This window comes from Lissotriton helveticus, chromosome 12 (genome assembly GCF_964261635.1).
Source record: "Lissotriton helveticus chromosome 12, aLisHel1.1, whole genome shotgun sequence".
NCBI lineage: Eukaryota > Metazoa > Chordata > Amphibia > Caudata > Salamandridae > Lissotriton > Lissotriton helveticus.
In genome coordinates this window covers 839,268,747-839,288,383 of record NC_136073.1, presented here as the reverse complement: position 1 = coordinate 839,288,383, position 19,637 = coordinate 839,268,747, and the positions used below count along the sequence as shown (strand labels likewise).

The following is a 19,637-nucleotide window of genomic DNA, read 5'->3' as shown; positions in this document are numbered from 1 at the left end:
TCAAATAAATAACACTGCAGTAACAATTCCTGCACAATGCATTGTGCATTGGCTCTAGGCCTGAGCACAGAGGGGCTCTGCTGTGTGTCCTCCATATGCCCCTTTCCCCCTTGGCGTGTAAGACCCCCTTCATGAAGCCTGACAGCTGCACGGCCATCTTGGAACAGTGAAGTTTCTGTTTACATACAAAAGATCCCGAATTGAGCATCTACAATGAGCAGGGGGTGAAAGTATACAGGGCAAAAACGCAAAGCCGACTTACAACCCATTACAATATAACAAAGAGGGACACCTACAAATATGTACACGTAGTGTGTGTTACTACTACAACCCCACCCGCACCCACAAATATCGACGTTATATGAACATAACATTGTTAAAACGGAACAGGAATTTTCCCTGAATTTGTTTAATTTTTTAATGACGAAAAAGGCTGTGGGGAAGTCTGTACAAGAAACAATTTAAAGATGGTCTGGGTTGTAATCTTTTCAGTTGCGCCTTCTTCTATTTCTACGTCCCTGGCTCGTCTCCAGGGCTCCGCTTTCAATTCAGGCTTCTGCACGGAACGCACGATGACAGGAAACACCCCCGTGTGTATAAGTTGGTACGGCTTGCAATTGACCTGCAGTTTAAGGCAAAGCTGTACCTATGAGTCCCTGTTCGGAAACTCATGGGCTCTCTGTCACATTGTATTGTTATAAGGCAGAATCGCCCACTATATAAATGTGAATGTCGTGCATTTCTCGAGGTATTGGCGTTTGTTCAGGACACCCCCTTGTGGAGTTGGTTTCGCCAGCTTTAGAACATTCCTTTTGGATCACCGCTTTTGCCCTCAGCACTGCAGTCAGGGACTGGAGTCACCCAACGGCGCCGCAGCCGAAGAGTAGGGGAGTGAGGCGCGGAGGGAACCGCTCTCCTCCAGCTCTCACAGTTAGCTCCCCACACCTCGCATGGCCTGCGCTGCGTCTTCTGTGACGTCTGTGCCGGGGCCATGCGAGGACATCGAGGCGGGATTATTTATTTATTTAGCGCTGGGAACTGCCGGATCCCCCTCTCTCCGCAGCGCCCGTTGGTTTGGCCCGAGTCCCTGGCTCATTGTGCTGTCGCCTCCCTCGCGCCGGTTCCAAGATGGCGTCGGGGAGCCGCCGAGTGTGAGAGGCGGATAGGGGGGGGGAGGAGGAGGACAGCGAGTAGGAGGAGTGTGGAGTAGGGAAGTCTCCCCGCCCCGGTGTAGGAGAGCGCGCAGGCCGCCCCCTCCCCCCCGTGTATGAGTGAGTGTGATCCCGGGCCCTCCCCTCCTCCCTAGTGTCTGTTTGAGCTCGGCCCCCCTCCCCTCCCGGTGTGTGAACCGCCCCTCCTCTGTGTGTGAGCGCGCGGGCCGCCCCTTACACCCCCTCCATGTGTGTCTGAGCTCTGGCCGCCCCTTCCCCTCGGATCTTCAGTATTATGGTGCTAGCGCGATGGGTGAGAAGCTGGAACTGAAGCTCAAGTCCCCGGTGGGAGCCGAGCCCTCCATCTACCCCTGGCCGCTGCCAGTTTATGTGAGTACCAGCAGCAGCCGGGCGCGACTGCTCAGAGTTTGAGGGTGCAGGGAGACGCAGGAAGCCATGGGGCGAGCACCCCGGATCAGCAAGTCCAGGGTTGTGGGTTGACTGCGGGAGAAAGTGTGCTGTTTTGGGCAGAAGGCAAGTGGGAATTGTGGGTGTTTCTCAAAGGCACACTAGGCTCCCGTTTCCTACAGTACTGGAGTTTGAGGGGTGCAATTTAAGGGGAGTCGATTCATGATGAAAGGTGCTTTGTTAATGATGGAAGGAAGAGACTGGGGCGTGGGTAAAAGAGTGCATTTTTTAGGTATATTTACATGGTAGATGCTTTGCTGGGGTGGAGAGGCTGGATTTTCATCGCAATCAGGGTGCAACTTGGAAATCCTGTCTGTTGGGTTGTCATTTATTTTGGAAAGACTTAGACCTCCCCCCCCCCCCCACTAGTTACAATCGTTGTATTAAAAAGTGCACATTTATTCTAAGCAAGCGGCAAACTGCATCTGAAATTCAAATGTCAGTTTTGTTCCCTCCCCCGGGGGTTGTCAGCCAGCTCTTCCTGCAGGGTGCTGGAGGCTGGAACATGGCAGTTGCTGCTTGTTTGATTTTAAAGAAACCGCATCAGTTTAAGAATATTTTTCTCTTTAGGCTGGATTTTTATCGATGAGCATGTGTACGTGCGAGTGGGGGGGGGCGGCTCGGCTGCCTGTGTATTTACCTCGAGTCAGCAATGACATGCCCTAAGCCCACCCCTAGAAACGCCACCCCTCCTCCTACATACAGCTCTGATTGCAGTGCTCATTGCACTTGGGCGGCGAGAATAATACTGAGTATTGTTTTTAACTTGGTAGAAAATGTAACCATTCAAGTCAGGAAACCTTGTCTCTTATTCTTCCGCTTTACTGGAATCTTAATAGTCGGAATAGCCACGAATACACAATGCTGTATTTTACATATAAGCCGATTTGGTCACAATGAAGTTTTAGAACTCTGACATGGCACTGTTCCATTCTCTTTTGAAGAACAACACAGCCAGCATGCACCTTCGCCACGCGTGCTGTGGGTTTCCTTCATTTTGTTAAATTTAAGACCGAGGTGTGATTTTTATACATTTTATTTGGAATTTTTAAAAAAACTGAAACGATAGGAGATGCAGTCTAAGTGTGATTTTCCTACGTTTTTCAGTTGCAAGGTTACGGTTTGACTGCTACGAAAATGCTTTGATTCACTAAATGGTTTCATTGTTAAATTGACAGAATACAAAACATGTTCCCAAATCTAGCAAAGCGTGTTTGTCTGTTTCAAGTGCCCTATGCATTTTGATATTGTGCGTACTGCATTTTGTACACTTGTGTTTATTACTCTTCAAGTTTTGAGTTTGCTGTGCATTATAACGAAACAGGATGGTATCAAGACTCAAATCAATTTGGTCCATTGTCTCTTCTATGCACCCTCTCAAACATAGATCTCTTTACTGTCTGTTAGTAGTTTTCTCACCAGTTGTAGTCTGTGCTGGTTGGGGTTTGACAGATACGTCGTTGTGTATTGTCTTAATGTTAAGGAGCAAAGGCAATGTTTTATGTTGGGAACATTATTTTAAGGACTAAATGCTGCAGTGCCAATTGGGGTAAGAAACGTTCGCGATTCCCGTTTACAATGCACTTGTGAGTCACTTAAGAAACTTCCACTTATTTATTTGGCTTTTTAGTCTAGAAATGAAGCACAAGTTTAAAGCAGTGGCTTTTGTTGCGATTGGCTTTGCCTCTTTCGACCGCTTTATGAACTCTGTAGAATTGCTGATAACCTACTCTTATATATCTTTGTGTTTGCTGGTGCCAGTCTTGTCGATGGCTCGTTGGTTGCCCAGCTGTTTGGACTGTATAACGTGCCTGTGCCACTATGTATGCCTTAATACAGGGGAATTTATGACGGGACAAACATGCGGCCGTTTACAAGTCTCCTAGACTAAGGTATATATCTTTAGTGTCGCAACGTTGTCGGGGGCAACTAACAAACCGCTCTTTAATTCCGTTTATTCCTCAATCCTCCCGAAAAAAGCCGCATACTTGGAGAACAGCTTGTATTATGAAGTAAAGAAACCGGGCTGCTGCTCTGGATTAAAGAGTCAACGCCCAGCACTGTTCCCATGTAAATCGTGTTCCTGTCTGGGAATCCTGGCTTGAGCCTTGGTACAGCCCTGCACAAAATAGTTCTTGTTTTTGTGTGTGAGTAAATGGCACGTTCAGACTAGTGCAGCCCTGGTCATGGTTTCCCCTACACACAGTGGCCATAAAAGGTGTCTATTTTTAGCAGCCCCTGGCCGTTTCAACAAGGCGCCTGTCTGAATGTTTGTCCCGCCCCCTCTTGCCATAGGCCCCTTGCAGCCTCTCCGATTGGCTGGCGTGGACGTGTTTTGGGTGTGTAACAGCTCCTGGCCGCCCACGTTTTGTGATGCGGAGCATCACGTATCGACAGAAATGGGATAATCCCTTTTTAAGGGACAGTTCCAGGGTTTAGTGTATTTCCCAAAATAGAGATTAATGCTGAAACTCGAGTGAGGGTTGTTTTTTCATTTCGGTTTCATTTTCTCTGCTGACAACCAGTTTCCCTTTTACGGTTCCAGGAAATCACACTATCGGTTTCCTTTTCTCTGTTTTGTGACAACCAATAGGGAGATTACCCGATCGCTCTAGGTGTCATTTTCAAACCTTGCAGATGAATGCTCATTTGTAAGCGATTGTTGTAGAAATGGTTCACACGGATCTGATATCAATTGAGGCTTGCGTCCTCCAATTGATTCCTTCCAGAAATAGTCACGGTATGAAATAGAAGGTTCGGGAATTCTTGAACAGCGTCTACCTGGTTTTTGAAGTTCAGAGCTCTAAGCTGGTGGCGGCACATTTGAACCTCCGCTTCCCTCCCTTGCAGGTTGCCAGCAGGACACGCTGTGCCCTTGTGGTTTCAGACGTCCTATTAACACCGTCAGCAGTGCAGTTTTGTGGTTTAAGTCACTTGGGCGTCGGATTTTAACTTGCAGGAGGTTGCAACTTTGTAGGCAACTCGGAGAGACCCAAGTTTTTAGTATGTATTCGATGTTAATCTGTGCCCGTGCACTGTACGTACCTCGCTGAGGGTGCAGGTGTTTACCAACCAGTATTTGGAAGGTTTGCATTTTAAAACATTCTAGTATTGGTAAATGGGGGCACCTTCCTTAAGGGGACTCTTCTAATATTGCGCGGATGGGCAGGTCTGACGTTGATTCCTTTGGTGAGCTGGATTTGTGACTGGCAATTGCAAGCCCAGTCAATCAGGGAAGACCTTTTGTATTTTCAGAACAAACGTGTTTGTGGAAGATTGTAAATGTGTTGAGCTTAGACACATAGTTTTGTTGCACAAATGAATATGATCAAGTCTTCTTTTTTTATCGTGCCAATAATTATTTTTCAAATTCTAAGACTGCAGTGCACCAGCTATGTTTTGGGAAGCTAGTCTCATCATGATATAGTAAAAGAGTATATAAAGAAAGGTCTAGAGACAATGTAAAGGCTATGGCGATTCAGTGGACATGGATTCATTAGACTTAGTCCCTCCCCCTCCTCAAATACATTAATGTCAAGTTTTAGGTGTGAAAAATGTTTATCGCACAGCTTTATCTGGGGGAGGTCTAATCCATGTTTTATAACGTCCCCACATCTGCCTCACAGCACATGCGGGGGGCACCAAATGTGTTGGGTTGGTTGGAGATGCGCGTCTGTTAGAATTTTGTGACTTTGTGGTCACCTAGGTCGCCAATAAGAATTTCCCCTCTAATGGTTTAAATTTGGGAATGTCAGGTAGGGTGGCAATGTAAATAATAAGGGTATGGCGGAGTTGCAGATGAAATTATTGTGGTGGATATAGTGCTCAATCTGCATAGATTGGAATGATTTGAGGACCGACCATGCATCACATTCCCACGGGTGGAGATCCCGGTGGTTTAATTTCTTGAAGCCCTGTAATGCGTCCACCTGTGGAAGTGTACCTCCCCACCAGAGCAGTGTCTGCTGTCAGTCTGCCTCACCTTCAGAGTGAAGAACGCCAGATTCAGGACCATCGTCGTCGCTGGGGAAGACCATTGCTTCTGCCCCCACTGTATGGGTATGAACAGGAGGGGCTGCTTCCATCTCCCAATTATCTAATGCGTGGGCTGTATCGCATGAATGTTATACCACCCAGTTGTTTATTATTAGGAGGTGGCCTTCCAAGCAGTAGGATTCAACATCTACTGCTATGCTCCCACAACAAGTAGACCTCGGGCATTTGTTGAGGGCAATACTAGGAGTCTCCTCCCTCCCATAAAAAGGCACTAAGGATGGAATTCTGCTTGCGGAACCATGGCAATAGAATATCACTGGGGAAGTTCTGTAGTTGATATAGGGATCTGGGCAGGGACACCATCTTGAAGTTGGCTGTCCGTTCAGTCAGATACAGGGGGAGCACAGACCGGATCTTTATATCCTCCTTCAGGCGATCCTGTACTTGTTCCAAATAGGCTGTCCACAACATTGTCTCATCAGGGGAGACAAACACACCTAAGTATTGGAACCTGCATTTGGCGACCCGCATTCAGGACGCTCAGCCCAATTCCTGGGGGCTAGTGCCCTCACCGTGGACTTTGATTTATTTATGCGAAAGCCAGAGGTCTTCCCAAAAATGTGCAGATTCTTCAATATTTGGGGTCCCATGGTGTTGTGCGCTGTAAGAAAGAGGAGCTCGTCAGTGTACAGTGCTATCCTGTCATATTGCTCTACTCCCCACTCAAAGCCCTGTACCTTTGCGTCCACCCTCACTACTATTGGCTTCATGGCAAGAGCAAAGGACAGGGGACAACCTGTCGCATCCCTGCTGTATGGAGAATATGGTCTACCGCCACCCACACCAACGCGGTTATATTGGTGTGCATCAAATTGAGATAAGTTGGGATAAGAAAAAAACTGTGTGCTGAAATATAGCTGTTGAAGTAGAAGGGACAAGTACTCTTAACTCACGGAGTCCAATGCTTTTTCGATGCCGGCCAGTAGGAACGCCGTCATTTCCTCCAAGCGGTGTGCTACCACTGAAGCGTTTTACACATCTCAATATTCTGATGGGTGGTCTGGCAGTGCATAAATCCTGCATGATTGGGCTGTACCAGGTCAGGGATGAGGTTTTTCAACCTTATTGCGAGCTCTTTAGCCAGAATCTCTTGACCTATAGGTTTACAACATCGGAATCCAAGAGAAGGCACTAGAGTGGATCAACTCGTTCCTCACCGGAAGAACCCAGAGAGTCCGCCTCCCCCGGTTCAGATCCAAGGCCACCGAAGTCATCTGCGGCGTACCACAAGGATCGTCACTCAGCCCCACCCTCTTCAACGTCTACATGAGCCCCCTCGCAGCCATCGCACGCCAACACAACCTCAACATCATCTCCTACGCCGACGACACCCAGCTCATCCTCTCCCTCACCAACGACCCAGCCACCGCCAGAACCAACCTACACGAAGGGATGAAAGACGTAGCCGAGTGGATGATGAACAGACGCCTGAAACTGAACTCTGACAATACGGAAGTCCTCATCCTGGGATCATCACCCTCGGCCTGGGACGACTCCTGGTGGCCCCCTGCCCTGGGCAGCGCACTCAAACCAACGGACCACGCATGCAACCTGGGCTTCATCCTGGACTCCTCCCTCTCAATGACAAGACAAGTCAACGCCGTCTCATCATCCTGTTTCAACATCCTACGCATGCTCCGAAAGATCTTCCGATGGATCCCCACCGAAACCAGAAAGACGGTCACACAGGCACTCGTCACCAGCGACTGGACTACGGAAACACCCTCTACACCGGAACCACAGCCAAACTTCAGAAAAGTCTCCAACGCATCCAGAACGCCTCCGCACGACTCATCCTAGACATCCCCCGACACAGCCACATCTCCGGACACCTGAGAGACCTACACTGGCTCTCCGTCAACAAGAGAATCACGTTCCGACTCCTCACCCACGCACACAAGTCCCTCCACAACCTGGGCCCCAGGTACCTCAACAACCGCCTGACCTTCTACACTCCCACCCGACAGCTGCGATCGACCAGCCACGCCCTCGCCGCCGTTCCACGCATTCGAAAAGCCACAATGGGAGGAAGATCCTTCTCCTACCTGGCAGCCAAGACTTGGAACTCCCTCCCCATCCACCTTCGTCTGACCCAAGACCACCTCTCCTTCAGGAAGCAACTCAAGACCTGGCTGTTCGAGCAGTAGCTGACCCCCCTCCCACTAGCGCCTTAAGACCCTCTGGGTGAGTAGCGCGCTATACAAATTTCTTGATTGATTACAAGAGAATTGGGACACAAAAGGAGTGTTCATTCGCTGGTCGGCTGGCTTAGGGGACACCACGATCTCCGCATGACACCACTCGGACGGAAGGACTGCTTCAGCTGCTGTGAATAGGATCAACTCCAGCAGATGTTCAGAGTTCGGGCATATAAGCTTTAAAAAAACTCGCAGGGGATCCCATTGAGCCTAGGGGCCTTTTCAGCGTTCAACCCCACCAAGTTTGATGAGAGCTCCTCTCTCTTGAGAGTGGAATCCAACAATTTGTGATCGGCTGGGGAGAGGATCTTGAGGGAAGCGACTGTACGCACTCCTGTATCTCCGCCCTGGATAATATCTCTTTCTTTGCGTAGACACCCTGGAAGTGGGAAGCGAAACTGCTCGCTATCTCACTGGGTTCAGTGAACAACTTGCAGGTTTATCCCCTCCCCCATTGATACATGCAGCTTTGGGACGCCTGCCAGGCTAACGTGGCCTCACCCAACAAAGTCTGCTGGTATTGTTACTGTATAAGACAGAGCTGCCTGCGTCCCAACTGTCCATCACTCTGGCGACCCCTCGCGTGTAGTTCTGTAATCCGGGCTTTGAGATCCCTCATTTCCTTTGTCCTGTGCCATCGCTCCCGGTGCACTAGCAAATGTCTGCCCTCCATGGTGTGGGTTTTAGTGTTTCCCACAGCCTCATAGGGGATATCATTGTGTTGATATGTGTGAGATATTCACATATAGGGCCACCAGGAAAGGGTCAGAAAATGCACTAGGTAAAACGGTAATATTGGAAACTCTGGGTATAGAGAGCATGGGACCAAAATATAAGTCGGCAGTTGGAGCCGTGAGCTGCTGAGTAGAATGTATAACTCACTGCCCAGGCATTGTGCGCCCTCCATACATCCGTTAGGCCCAGTACTGGTATAAAGGAGGACACATGTGGTGTTTTGATCTTCAGAGCTTTCCCTACGGGTGCCACACATCTACAGATGAACCCAACGCTCCATTCCAGTCACCCCCCAGTACTGTGAATCCCTCAGGAAGTTCACCCCAAAGCTCCGTCATTAAATCCACAAAGGATTGTCCAACTGGTGGATGGGCGTATATGCACATCAGCGTGAGAGATTCTCCGTACAACATACAGTGTATTAACTATCTATCTGCCATGTCTTGGTAAGCAGAAACTGGACCGTATTTATGATCAACACACCAATGCCCCTAGAATTCCTCGTGAAGCCAGAGTGACAGACCAACAAGTACCCATAGCAAGTCAGACACAGGACCTTGTTTCGAAAGTGGTGGGTCTCCTGTAAAAGTAGAACATCGGCCCCACTTGATTTGCGTGTTTTAGAACCGTCCCTCTCTTGACCTTATCAAGCAGGCAGTTTACGTTCCACACCGCTACTCGTAGGTGGTCAATGGGAACACTCGTGGCAACGTGTGGTGATCGCATCAACCTGCGGTGTGTGTGGAGTAGAGGGCGCACGGCTGGCACATAGTGATTAAAACAAACAAGAGTAACAGATACTATCAATAATGATCAACAACATGTACAATTAAAACAAGCATTCAACCCCCCTCACCCATATACTTTGGGCACAGGAAGTATCTGTCATGGGCCAGACAACCGCTGGGGGTAAAGGGTACCCACTCTCAATATTTTACGGTCACCTATAGGATTGTACACATAGTTGGAAGGAGGCACCAATAGTACCGTGGCTCCCCACCACTGTCACTTAGGAGCAACTGTGCCTGATGTCTGAGAGGCCAGGAACCCTCCCTGACCAGCCAGATTGTCAGCTGTTTGCTCGAAGCTACTCCATGATGAGCGAAACCATTTGACGCGCTTCCCTGAAGTCTTTGTGGGCTTATCCTATCTCTCAACTTGGGAGGAGTCAGAGTCAATACGTGGAGGAGTGTGGGGCTTAACATGAATCCTCATATTGGTTCATTGAAATACTTCTGCAGGTGAGTCAAACAAGAGCATCTGGGACTAATATAGAACTTTAGGTTTTGCTGGAAGTGGGAGCTCTTGTAGGCGCTGCTTGTCTGTCTGGAAGGATTCGCGTTGTTGCACCAGCCTGGTGTAGTCTTGGAAGATCATGATGGTTTGTGATTGGTACAATGTGTTGTTCTTCAGCCGAGTCTGCTTAAAGATGGCTTCTCTGTCCATATAGTTCAATAGTTTTGCGATGACGGACTGGTGTGGGCCTAGCCGCTGGGGGTGTTGCGTGGGGGGGCTGGGGAACACAGCCCCAGGCCCTGTGGGCCCGTTCGACCACAAAGCGTGAGGAGAGGGACTCAGAAGGCATCCATCTACGGAGCCACTGGTCAATGAAACGTGCGATTGAAGGAACCTCGCACCCCTTGGGAATCCAATGAATTCCAGGCAGTTATGGTGTGCTCTAGCCTCTGCATCTTCCACTCGTGCTACCAGTTCACTGGTCACTATGGTAAGCTTGGACACTGTTTTCTGCCAGGAGGTGACTGAATAGTCTACTCCTGATACCTGGTTCTCCATCTCTGTAACCCGCTCCTGCATTTTGTAGGTCCTGGCGGAACAATGATGTCTGAGCCCACTGCACCTATCTTGGCATCGAGCACATCTCGTGACTGGCTGAAGGCTTTGTAGAGGGTGGTGTTCTCTAGAATTGGATTTTCGTGGCCGCCGGCCCCAGACAGTGTGAAGGGACCTCCCGGTTGGCTGCATTTGTCTAGGGTGCTCTGTTTGCACCCAGTGGTGCTTTATCTTTAGCCATTTTATGCAGTTGAACCAGGGCACCTCCCTTACCTGTTATTGTACCAGGCACTCCACCTGACCCCCACTGTGGCCTTAAGGCGGCACAAGCAGTCAGTTCTCTGAACCTCTGCTGACGATAGCGTTGCAAGGACTGCTTCCCGGACTGGGGAGACAGACAGCAGTGTTTAGAAGCAAAAATAGAGGGGCACACACTGTCGCAGGCTCACTGAATTTCAGCCATCTCATCAACTGGTGCGCCTGCCATTGATTTGGATACCTAACAGGGTCTTGTGCCACACCAACCCCCAAACATGGTTGAGTAATGAACACTCTTCCTCCACCCCAGAACCCAGTAGTAAATGCTAAAATGAAATGGGTAATCATCCTGAGAGGCGGAAAAGAGCAAGGTGAACTCCGCAGCAGAAAAGTAGCTGAGTGGCCGAGGAAGATCACAGCGTCCAAGATGTCATCAGTGGGCTCCTGAATTAAAACAAGCAAAGTATATTGCCAAGCGCCCGTTTGAAGAGGTCGAGCCTAGAGGTCTGCGTCATGATCTAAACGTATCAAGTGCCTGGCGAGGGGGGTGGCCTGTAGAGATGGACCGACCTCAGGAAGCATCAGGAGTGTGGACCGTTAGTCATTGTCACTGACTGGATTGTCCTATCTGCTTCAGAGTGATGAATAGGGCGGTGCTGACTTTGCTGTGATGTGCTTAGCAAATTTTAGGGCAGCTTTGATGTTGATGAAATGATGCAGTATAATGCAGTTTCCCCTCAAGGGAGATGCGTAGCTTGGCAGAATAAAGTAAAGCATATGGGATGTCTGATTTTTGTAGACGATTCTTGAATTGGCAAAAACTCTCGCCGAGCGACCTGCACCGTGAAGTTCGGATAGAATGAGAGATCATTACCCTGGTATTGAACAGTGCGGCGCTCTTCGGCCAGACACGAGATCGTGTTGCGGTTCCTGTAGTTTAGGAGTGTTGCACTGATGGGTTTAGCAGGGGTGCCGAAATGGGGGTGCGGACAGAGAGATGGTGAGCGCGCTCAACAATAAAGACTGGGAATAGGGCATCTTCAATAAAGGTCCCCGTTTTCTCTATAGTGGTAGACGCTGGAATTCTTGTGATCCTGAGGTTGTGGCGCCTTGAACATGCTTCTAAATCCTCATTCTTCGCTTTTGAGTTCAAGGAATTTGTCCATAAGATGTTCTCTGGAGTCTGCCTGAAAGTCATCAGCAACGCTATTTTTTAAATGGTCGAATCTGTCCTCATGATGTTGTCTAAGCGGCTCGTCCGTAGATCCAATATGGCATGGACGCTAGAATAGACCTCCACAAGCAGTTCTCTTGGCTGCTGGGGAGATTTTCATGCTGTGCTGCAAACTCTTGATTCCCATTGTTCATGACAAGGTCAGCTCGTCATCCGCACAGGAGCAGTGTACTGCATGACGAGCTGAGCTCGTCATGAGCATCCAAGGGGTTAACCACTTGGCTGCTAAGGGGTTTTCCCGTGCTGTGCTGCATATTTGTAAATCCCATTATACATGACGAGTTGACCTTGTCATGAGCACAGCTTAACTGTGCACCATGACGAGTTCACCTTGTCATTAGCATGCAAGTTAAGATCGCTGTCGCACTGAGCATCTTCGCGCGGGTGGTCCGAGGATTCCTCGGGGGCACGAGCAGGCCAAAGGTACTGGAGTGTCCATTCCGAGGGGGGGGGGGTTAAGCAGGCAGGTCCCAGGCAATTCAAGAGGTCTCCCGCTCTCCCTCCGAGGTGGTGATCAAGAGACACGAGGTTGGAGCCGCCTGATATTTGGTGTATGATGGCTCAAAGAGATGAGGATGGTGGCAAATCGTGGCACCCCCCCAAGGCCTCAAACTGCGATCACGTGCACCAGGCTGCACCGGTTCCAGCTGATCCGCCTCATCACAGCCCACAGGCATCCGATTTGGCCGCCTAAACTTGCCTGCAGCTCCTCCGTAGCTCTTAAAAGGCCCTCCTTTGCAGATGGCATCGAGAGGGAGCCCACTGTGGCCAAATTAATGTTGGATTTTGAAATTGGCTAGCGGAACTGTATCGTGTGGCCATCGTGCTGCTCGGCTCTGCCCCCAAATATCAGCTTAATAGGTTTTGAAAACTCATTATTTTACTCCAAACATAAGCTTATGAGTTCAGAAAATACATAGCAAACACAAAGAGATGATGAACTGACTGAGCGCTGAAACTTTTCAGAAACTCGCCCTCAGTCACTGATCTGGGTTGAATCCATCATTATTTAACTCTCTTTGCTTCCCCAGTTCAGACACGGCTATAGGCAAATCAGTCTTGACCCTGTGCCTCATGGGAACAGTCTAGCCTGAACTGGCAAGCCATGTCTTCGGACTGGAAACCAGCATCCTGGGACCGGTTTCGGGCTAACAGTCTTCTTCTGCCAGGCTAGCTTGAATCCAGTGGCAAAGTGAGCAAGGGACCCACGTCTGGGCATACCCTGCCAACTTGGGGTGAACAAAGCAAACACAAGAATATGATGGACAGAGTGCTGAAACTTTTTAAACACTCCCCTCCAGTCCAAGATCTGGGTTGAATTCATCATCATTCTTTAGCTCACTTCGTCACCTCGGTTCAGACACGGCTATATGCAAAGTTTCAGTGCTCCATCCATCATCTCATGTTTGCTTCGTTCGCCCCAAGTTTGCTGGGTATGCCCAGATGTGGGTACCTTGCTGACTTTGCCACTGGATTCAAGCTAGCCTGGCCGACGAAGGGTCTTACACAGAATCTGGTCCCAGGATGCTTGTTTCCGGTTCAGGGAAGACCTGGCTTGGCAGTTCGGGCTGGACTGTTCCCATGAGGCACAGGGTCAAGAATGATTTGCATTTATCTGGGTCTGAACTGAGGTGGCGAAGTGAGCTAACAAATGATGATGGATTCAGACCAGATCTGTGACTGGGGGTGAGTGTCTGAAAAGTTTCAGCGCTCTGTCCATCATATCCTTGTGTTTGCTTCAGAAAATACACACCTGTATGTCTGGAATATATGCATTTCAATTTTGATGCACATGTTAATTCATCCAAGCAAAATCTTATATATGAGACTGGACTGCACGGAGGAGAGGTTCTTCTAGGTAGCTGGAGAGCTATCAGTAGCTCACGAGCTACTTGTTGGAGAAGCCTGTCCTAGACAGTGATCTTTAAGCATTTCTGAGTGTAATGGACTGTTATTGTAATGTACTCTTTTATATATGCTCTCTCTTGGTTGTATTTAGGATAAGGTGCAAAATATGTGTTAGGCCCGGAGCACAATGGAGCAAGACCTTAAACTTGGCTCCTTTGCTTTTACCTGGGCTTTTCCGCCAGAGAGCTCTTGGATCCCATGTAATTGAACCGATCTATCCTCGCCTACAACGAGAAGCTGGTTAACTTCAGTTCCAGGCACTGCTGAAAACCTATGTTTTCAGACCAGTCTTCAGCTAGGGCCCACATCTACATGGAAGTGACTGAAGAATGCCAAGATTTCCGTTCATCCTATGGCTGCTCTCTGCATCGCATGTTCTCAGAATTTTGCGTTCCCGTCTTTGTGTTGCTTCTCTTAAGCCACTTTTGTGTCTTGTGAGCACTATAGAAAAACTCTGAATTAAATATGCTGTCCCATTCGTTTTGCTGTTACTTTTTAATGTCTATGTGGGGTTAGTTGACCCTTCTTTGATTAGGTGTTGCTCCAATAGATGCAGCAAAACTGCTTGGCAATGAGTGTTTACGTCCCGAGTTCAAATCCCTCAAATTTCTAGAATTTTTCTCTATAGAGGACGAAGGAATGTCTAAGCGCGGATGTAATAATACAAGCTTTGTTTGGCTAGCCGCTTTGTAAATCTGACTATGCTTGTGTTTTGGGGAGGGAGGTGCTTACTGCATAGGAGGATTTTTACTCTTGACGGTGACATTTGGTTCTGTTGGTCAAGTGTGGGGTCTCATTTATGGCCCATTGTCCAAATCCATTTTTTTAGCCGCTGTAACATGTTCGTCCTTATTGAGTACTCCTTTTGAAAGTTTTTTCCAAACTGAGCATCGTGTCCACAATCAGTTGACCTGGGGCCCCGAACGAAGAGTGGCATCAGCTCTGGCACCTGTACACAGAGCTGTCCCTCTTTACTCTGAGGTTGTGTGCGCAGAGATGTCAATCATTCTGAGGCCCTGGCCACAGAGCTTACTCTCTATAGCGATGGAGCCCTGTGCACAGAGTTGTCCCTTTCTGCTGAGAGCCTGGGTACAGAGGTGTTGCTCTCAACTCTGCGCCTACTTTTGTCAAGGTCTCTCACTCCAGCCTGGGGCTTCTGGCGCAGACCTTTCCATTTGTATTCTGAAGTTCTATGTGCAGAGCTGTCCTCGATCCTTTTGGGCTCTTTCTGGAAATCTTTCTCCTAGGTCTTTGAGCACTCAACTGTCACTCTATACTGTATCACAATGTTACCACTCTGCAACCTGGGACCCCGTGTGCAGATCTGGCCCCTGAGGCCCTAAATTCAGAGTGGTTGTGAGTACACAGAGCAGTCCCTCCGTATCTTTGGGTCCTCTCCTTACTTGCACTCTTGATCTGGAAAGCTTTGTGCATCCTACTTCCACTTATAGAACTCTTTCTCTAGGGGTTTCGTGTAGAGAACATCTCTTCAGATACATCTTTAAATCTTGCACAGCACTACATCTCATCTCTTCTGTAAGAGAAAGTGTAATGTAGGCAGATGCTCGAATGGACTGTATTTGGTTCAGCGTTGTTACATAGCAGGTCGGTGGGCTCCCGCTCTTAAAACTCATTTCTCCAGACGCCACATGTAAGGAGATTACTGAAAAAGTGTCTGCTCCTTCTGTCATTGAACATGGTGCCAGGCCTTTGAGATCGCTTCGAGTAGTTTGTGGCACTTTCAAATGAAAAATTGGTTGTTTGATTAACTCAAAATGAGCTGCTATACAATTTCTGACGTAATCAGGACCTCAGGACGAGACCCATCTTTCTCCATCTTTGCAAGTATTTTGTAAACATTAACACATTTTAAGTGCTGACTGCATGGGTCTGGTCATATCTGAACTGTGCTGTTGTACCACAACTGCTCCACAGTTTCTGGAGTTCAGAATGTGAGCAACAGAAGAGTGCTAAAGACCTGGCTCTTTACACACTAAAGCATCCATGCCCTTTGGTCAATCAGTTAGCACCAGGACACCTCCGGGTAACAGCGCGCTCTAAAAATGTGATAAATAAATAAACGAACATTTCCTTTTCGTATGGTGTGTCCAACAGTATTGTTATTATTAGTAATGTTATTTTTCTTTTTGCTATTTCTAAATTTCTTTCAGGATTTTGAATTAAAATTAAAAGCAGGTACCATATAGTCAGTCATTTGCCAGTACTTGAGCCAGATCCCTCTCGCTGTCAACTGTAGTATGAATATTTGCAATTTGCTGCGTTTGGTCAACAAAAAGAAGTATAGTTTTAAAAACAAAACGGTGCTCTCCGTGAAACTTGGGGAAATGTCACAACCTGCTGGTTGGGTGTTGCTGTAGACGGTAAACAGGATGGAATAAAGGACCGGCCCTCCCACTCCGTTGAGTTCAGCTTCTCAGGTGGACCTAACATATTCGCCTTTATTTCACCCTATGGTGGAGGGGCTTTGTTTTTCCTCAACATTTTGCATATTTTGAGGAGCTTGTTGGCCTGTGTTTAAGTTCAGCAGCTAGAACCTCAAAGTACACTTAAGTATTGGCGATACTTGAGGTTTTCATCCTTAGTGTGGCTGAGTCAACAACTGCCTTTGAGTAAAACACTACTCCATGTATTGAATTTGACTCCAGTTAAGCCGGAGGATTTAGCTTGCATGTTTCGACCGTACCCTCGCCTTTCCGTAATATCTTCTTTCTGTAGTTGGTTTTGAGAATGTCCCAAGAAGCAATTATTGGGCAAGGCAACCGTAATCCATGAAATCAAATAATACATTGCCTCAAGTTAAGTAGTGTTCAACGAGTTGTGGCTTGTGGAGAGGCAACGGAGTTGGTGCAGTTTTTGTTACTTGATTATTCTTCTGTAGAGAATGAGTCCAAAGACTTGTGTAGTACAATACTATTCTTTTGAACTCTTCTGCTTTTTATATTCTTACTCCATCCTTTTCCTTTTCTCGTGAAGCTGCTTGTCCTGACTGTGCTGCCGTGCACTAGATGTAGTGATGGTCCGGCAGGGGCAAGTGTTCTTCACAGGATCCTGGCGCAGCCAGCTGCACCTCCAGATGCTGTCTGTTTAAATCTGTTTATTGTTTTTTGTTCCACTTGCTTTTGGTCACTCACAAGCATTGAGATGCCAAAGAATTGTTACACTATACAATGACAACTGACAGCAAGACTAAATGTTATGACCAGCAATGTTATCAGAACTAACTGCGGCAACAGTGCATGTTCAGTGTATCTCCCAAAGTACCTTTCAACACCAAGCGAAGTGAAACCGGTTGTGGTCCTATATTCAGTCAAGTAAAGGTGGGTTCATCAACATAAATGAGTGTCCAACAAGCAAGTGTATGCTTCCTGCACAGTAAATTATATTTTGCAATATCGGAGTCAAACGGTTGCTAACTCAGTCAGATACGACTGAAACAACGGAAATAGTAACATTAACTAATGCATTAGCCCTTAACCCCCAACCCTCCAACGAGCAACAACGCTGAGCTAGCTATTAAGGTAAATTTTTTTGTGTCCGTCTCCACAAGCCTCACCACTGAAATGGGTGCTTCTTGGAGATCTACCACTTCTGTAATGGGCGTGGAGGGGACGTTGCGGGAGCGTGTCTCACGGCTCGTCCCCTACATCCTCATCACAGGTCAGTTGGGTGTCCGGTGATGTGGGAACTTCAGGTATGCTGGTGTGTAAATCTGCCATAATGGCTTCCCACTTGTGAATCAGCCATAGTGGCTACCCACTTACTGGCTATAGGGTGCTTACGAAGTCCTCCCTGTGCAGGGCAATGCCCTCTGTGTGGGTCCACGTAGTGAGCAATTGTATCCAGGATTTGAGGTGCGGAGGATCAGGAGATTTTCATCAACACGTGATCAGCCTTTTGGCCAACAGCAGACCCAAATCAATAAACTGGGAGGTCCCACAACCACTGTTCTAGGTAGCGCACTGCATCCTGACCCTCTGTCTCTTCCTGGAGGCCAACAATGCAGATATTGCTTCTCCTGGATCTCCCCTTCACATCCTCAGCCCTTCGCTCCAGTATTGTCTGCAAGAAGGAGTCCATGCGCCGATACATCGGCTGTAGATCTGTGAGTGTCTGTTCCACCGAGGTGACCCTGTCTGTAAGTTTTCGAGGGTCCTCACGTAGCAGTGTGAGGTCTTTAGCTACATTGGCCATTTTAGCCTCCAGGGATGTCCTAAAACACTCAGTTACCACCAGGACAGTGTCTAGCTTGTCCACCAATGATGCGGAGTGGTCCAGGGACTCTACAAGTCGGGTTCCCTTGGCAGGCATGACCGAGGTCGATGATGTGTGTGAAGGAGCACCCTGGTTGGCAGAGCGTAAGCGCCCCATTGCAAGTGAGTGAACCTAATAGTTTGCCCAACATGATGGTCTCTTGTCGTTAAGCCCAGCCCTAGGCATGAGGGGGTGTGAGTAGCAGAGCACTGTACAACAGAGTCCAGGCCCTGGCTGTGGAGTAGCACCAGGCACACAGAGGCAGCCCAGGAGGGAGCCTGACCACAGAGGCAGACAGTCCACTGCGTTCCGCGCTGTTAGATGTACAGTGCGCCAAATGGTCAGCAAGGCTATATATGTATGAGGCAGATACAGTTCTGCAGGAGGACAGAAGAGATTGCCTTTTGAATCACCACTGCTCTGAGGCAACCATATGGGTAATAATAATGTGAGTAGGACGAAGAGGGTATGTTAGGGCATATCTTTCCCTGACCAGCCGCCAGACCCAGATTGAAACACAGATGGCTGAAGCCCTCTGAGTGCAGCAAAATCCTCACTGCACCAGAGGCAACACCGCAAGGCTTAGTCAGCAAATGTGGACTTAAAGCCTAGTAGGACTGCACAGGGTCACATACAAAGTGCAGGTGGTGGTGGTTACCAGGCCTGAACTGGCCCAGAATCATGCTGACCCGGAGTGGCTGCATATAAACAACTGCTAAGGATCTTTGACAATACACATGGGCTATGGGGAAGCGCGCCCCAGCTGTCTTGCTGGTAGTGCCGCACAGTTCCCAGCGGTGGGTGCATAGGTCCGATCTGACCTCTTTGCCCACACCCGCTGTTCGCTGCACAAACTGTCCGGGTGCAGCAGGGGGCCACTTAAACATTGACTCTCAGCCGGGAGGGGGCAATCAATGCGATGTTGGGAGCAGGGGACTTAGCCCACCTCGGCAGTCCACCCTGTCTCTTCTAGCCAAGCTTGGACCAGACAGAGCCTGTGGGCCCAAGGTAGGTCTCATTTGGGGTGGAGGTTTCAGGAAGGCAGCCCGCGGTGCTCTGATTCACCTAGTGGGTGATCGCTTTAGGCAATGGCAGGTCCACCAGCGGTATTTCCAGGAGTAGGTCACGTGCTCACCAGAGGGGGGAGCTTCAGCGACGCAGCGTGCCTCAATGTGCCTAAGTGGTGTGTAGTGTCGGCACCACAAGGCCTCAGCGGCCACCGAAGTAGAGGCCTCTGCAGGCAAGCCTCCAACCAGGAAGGGAATGGCCCGGTGTGTCAGACAGCACACCACCATATCAACAGTAAGGGTAGTAGCTGTGTGGGGTCATAGGCCTAGTGCGTTGCTTGCAGTAGCTCAAGCCACAGGAGGGCTATCCGCTTTATATTTATTTCGTAGGAGCCACCAGCAGGGAATCACTTCAGGCGGGAGATGGGTAGTTTTGGCCAGGATTAATGCTGGATAATGGGGAAGGTGAGCAGAGTCTGCCATCTTGGCGTCGCTAGCCATGTCCCCTCCAGGCCCTGTCTCTCTGCAGGGAAAACCTCAGAGCGAGAGCTTGTTGCCC

At 48.7% G+C, this 19,637-nt stretch overlaps 1 protein-coding gene across 2 annotated transcripts in view; it reads left to right on the top strand.

The window, feature by feature from the left end:
* The first annotated feature begins 877 nt into the window (after nt 1–877).
* DOT1L (DOT1 like histone lysine methyltransferase) overlaps nt 878–19,637 on the top strand; it is a 235,074-nt gene continuing 216,314 nt past the window's right edge. For both annotated transcript variants that reach the window (XM_078671100.1, XM_078671099.1), the window contains exon 1: nt 878–1,541. In XM_078671100.1, the coding sequence (XP_078527226.1) occupies nt 1,461–1,541 (81 nt within the window). In that variant the 5' untranslated portion in view covers nt 878–1,460. The remainder of the gene's footprint in view (nt 1,542–19,637) is intronic.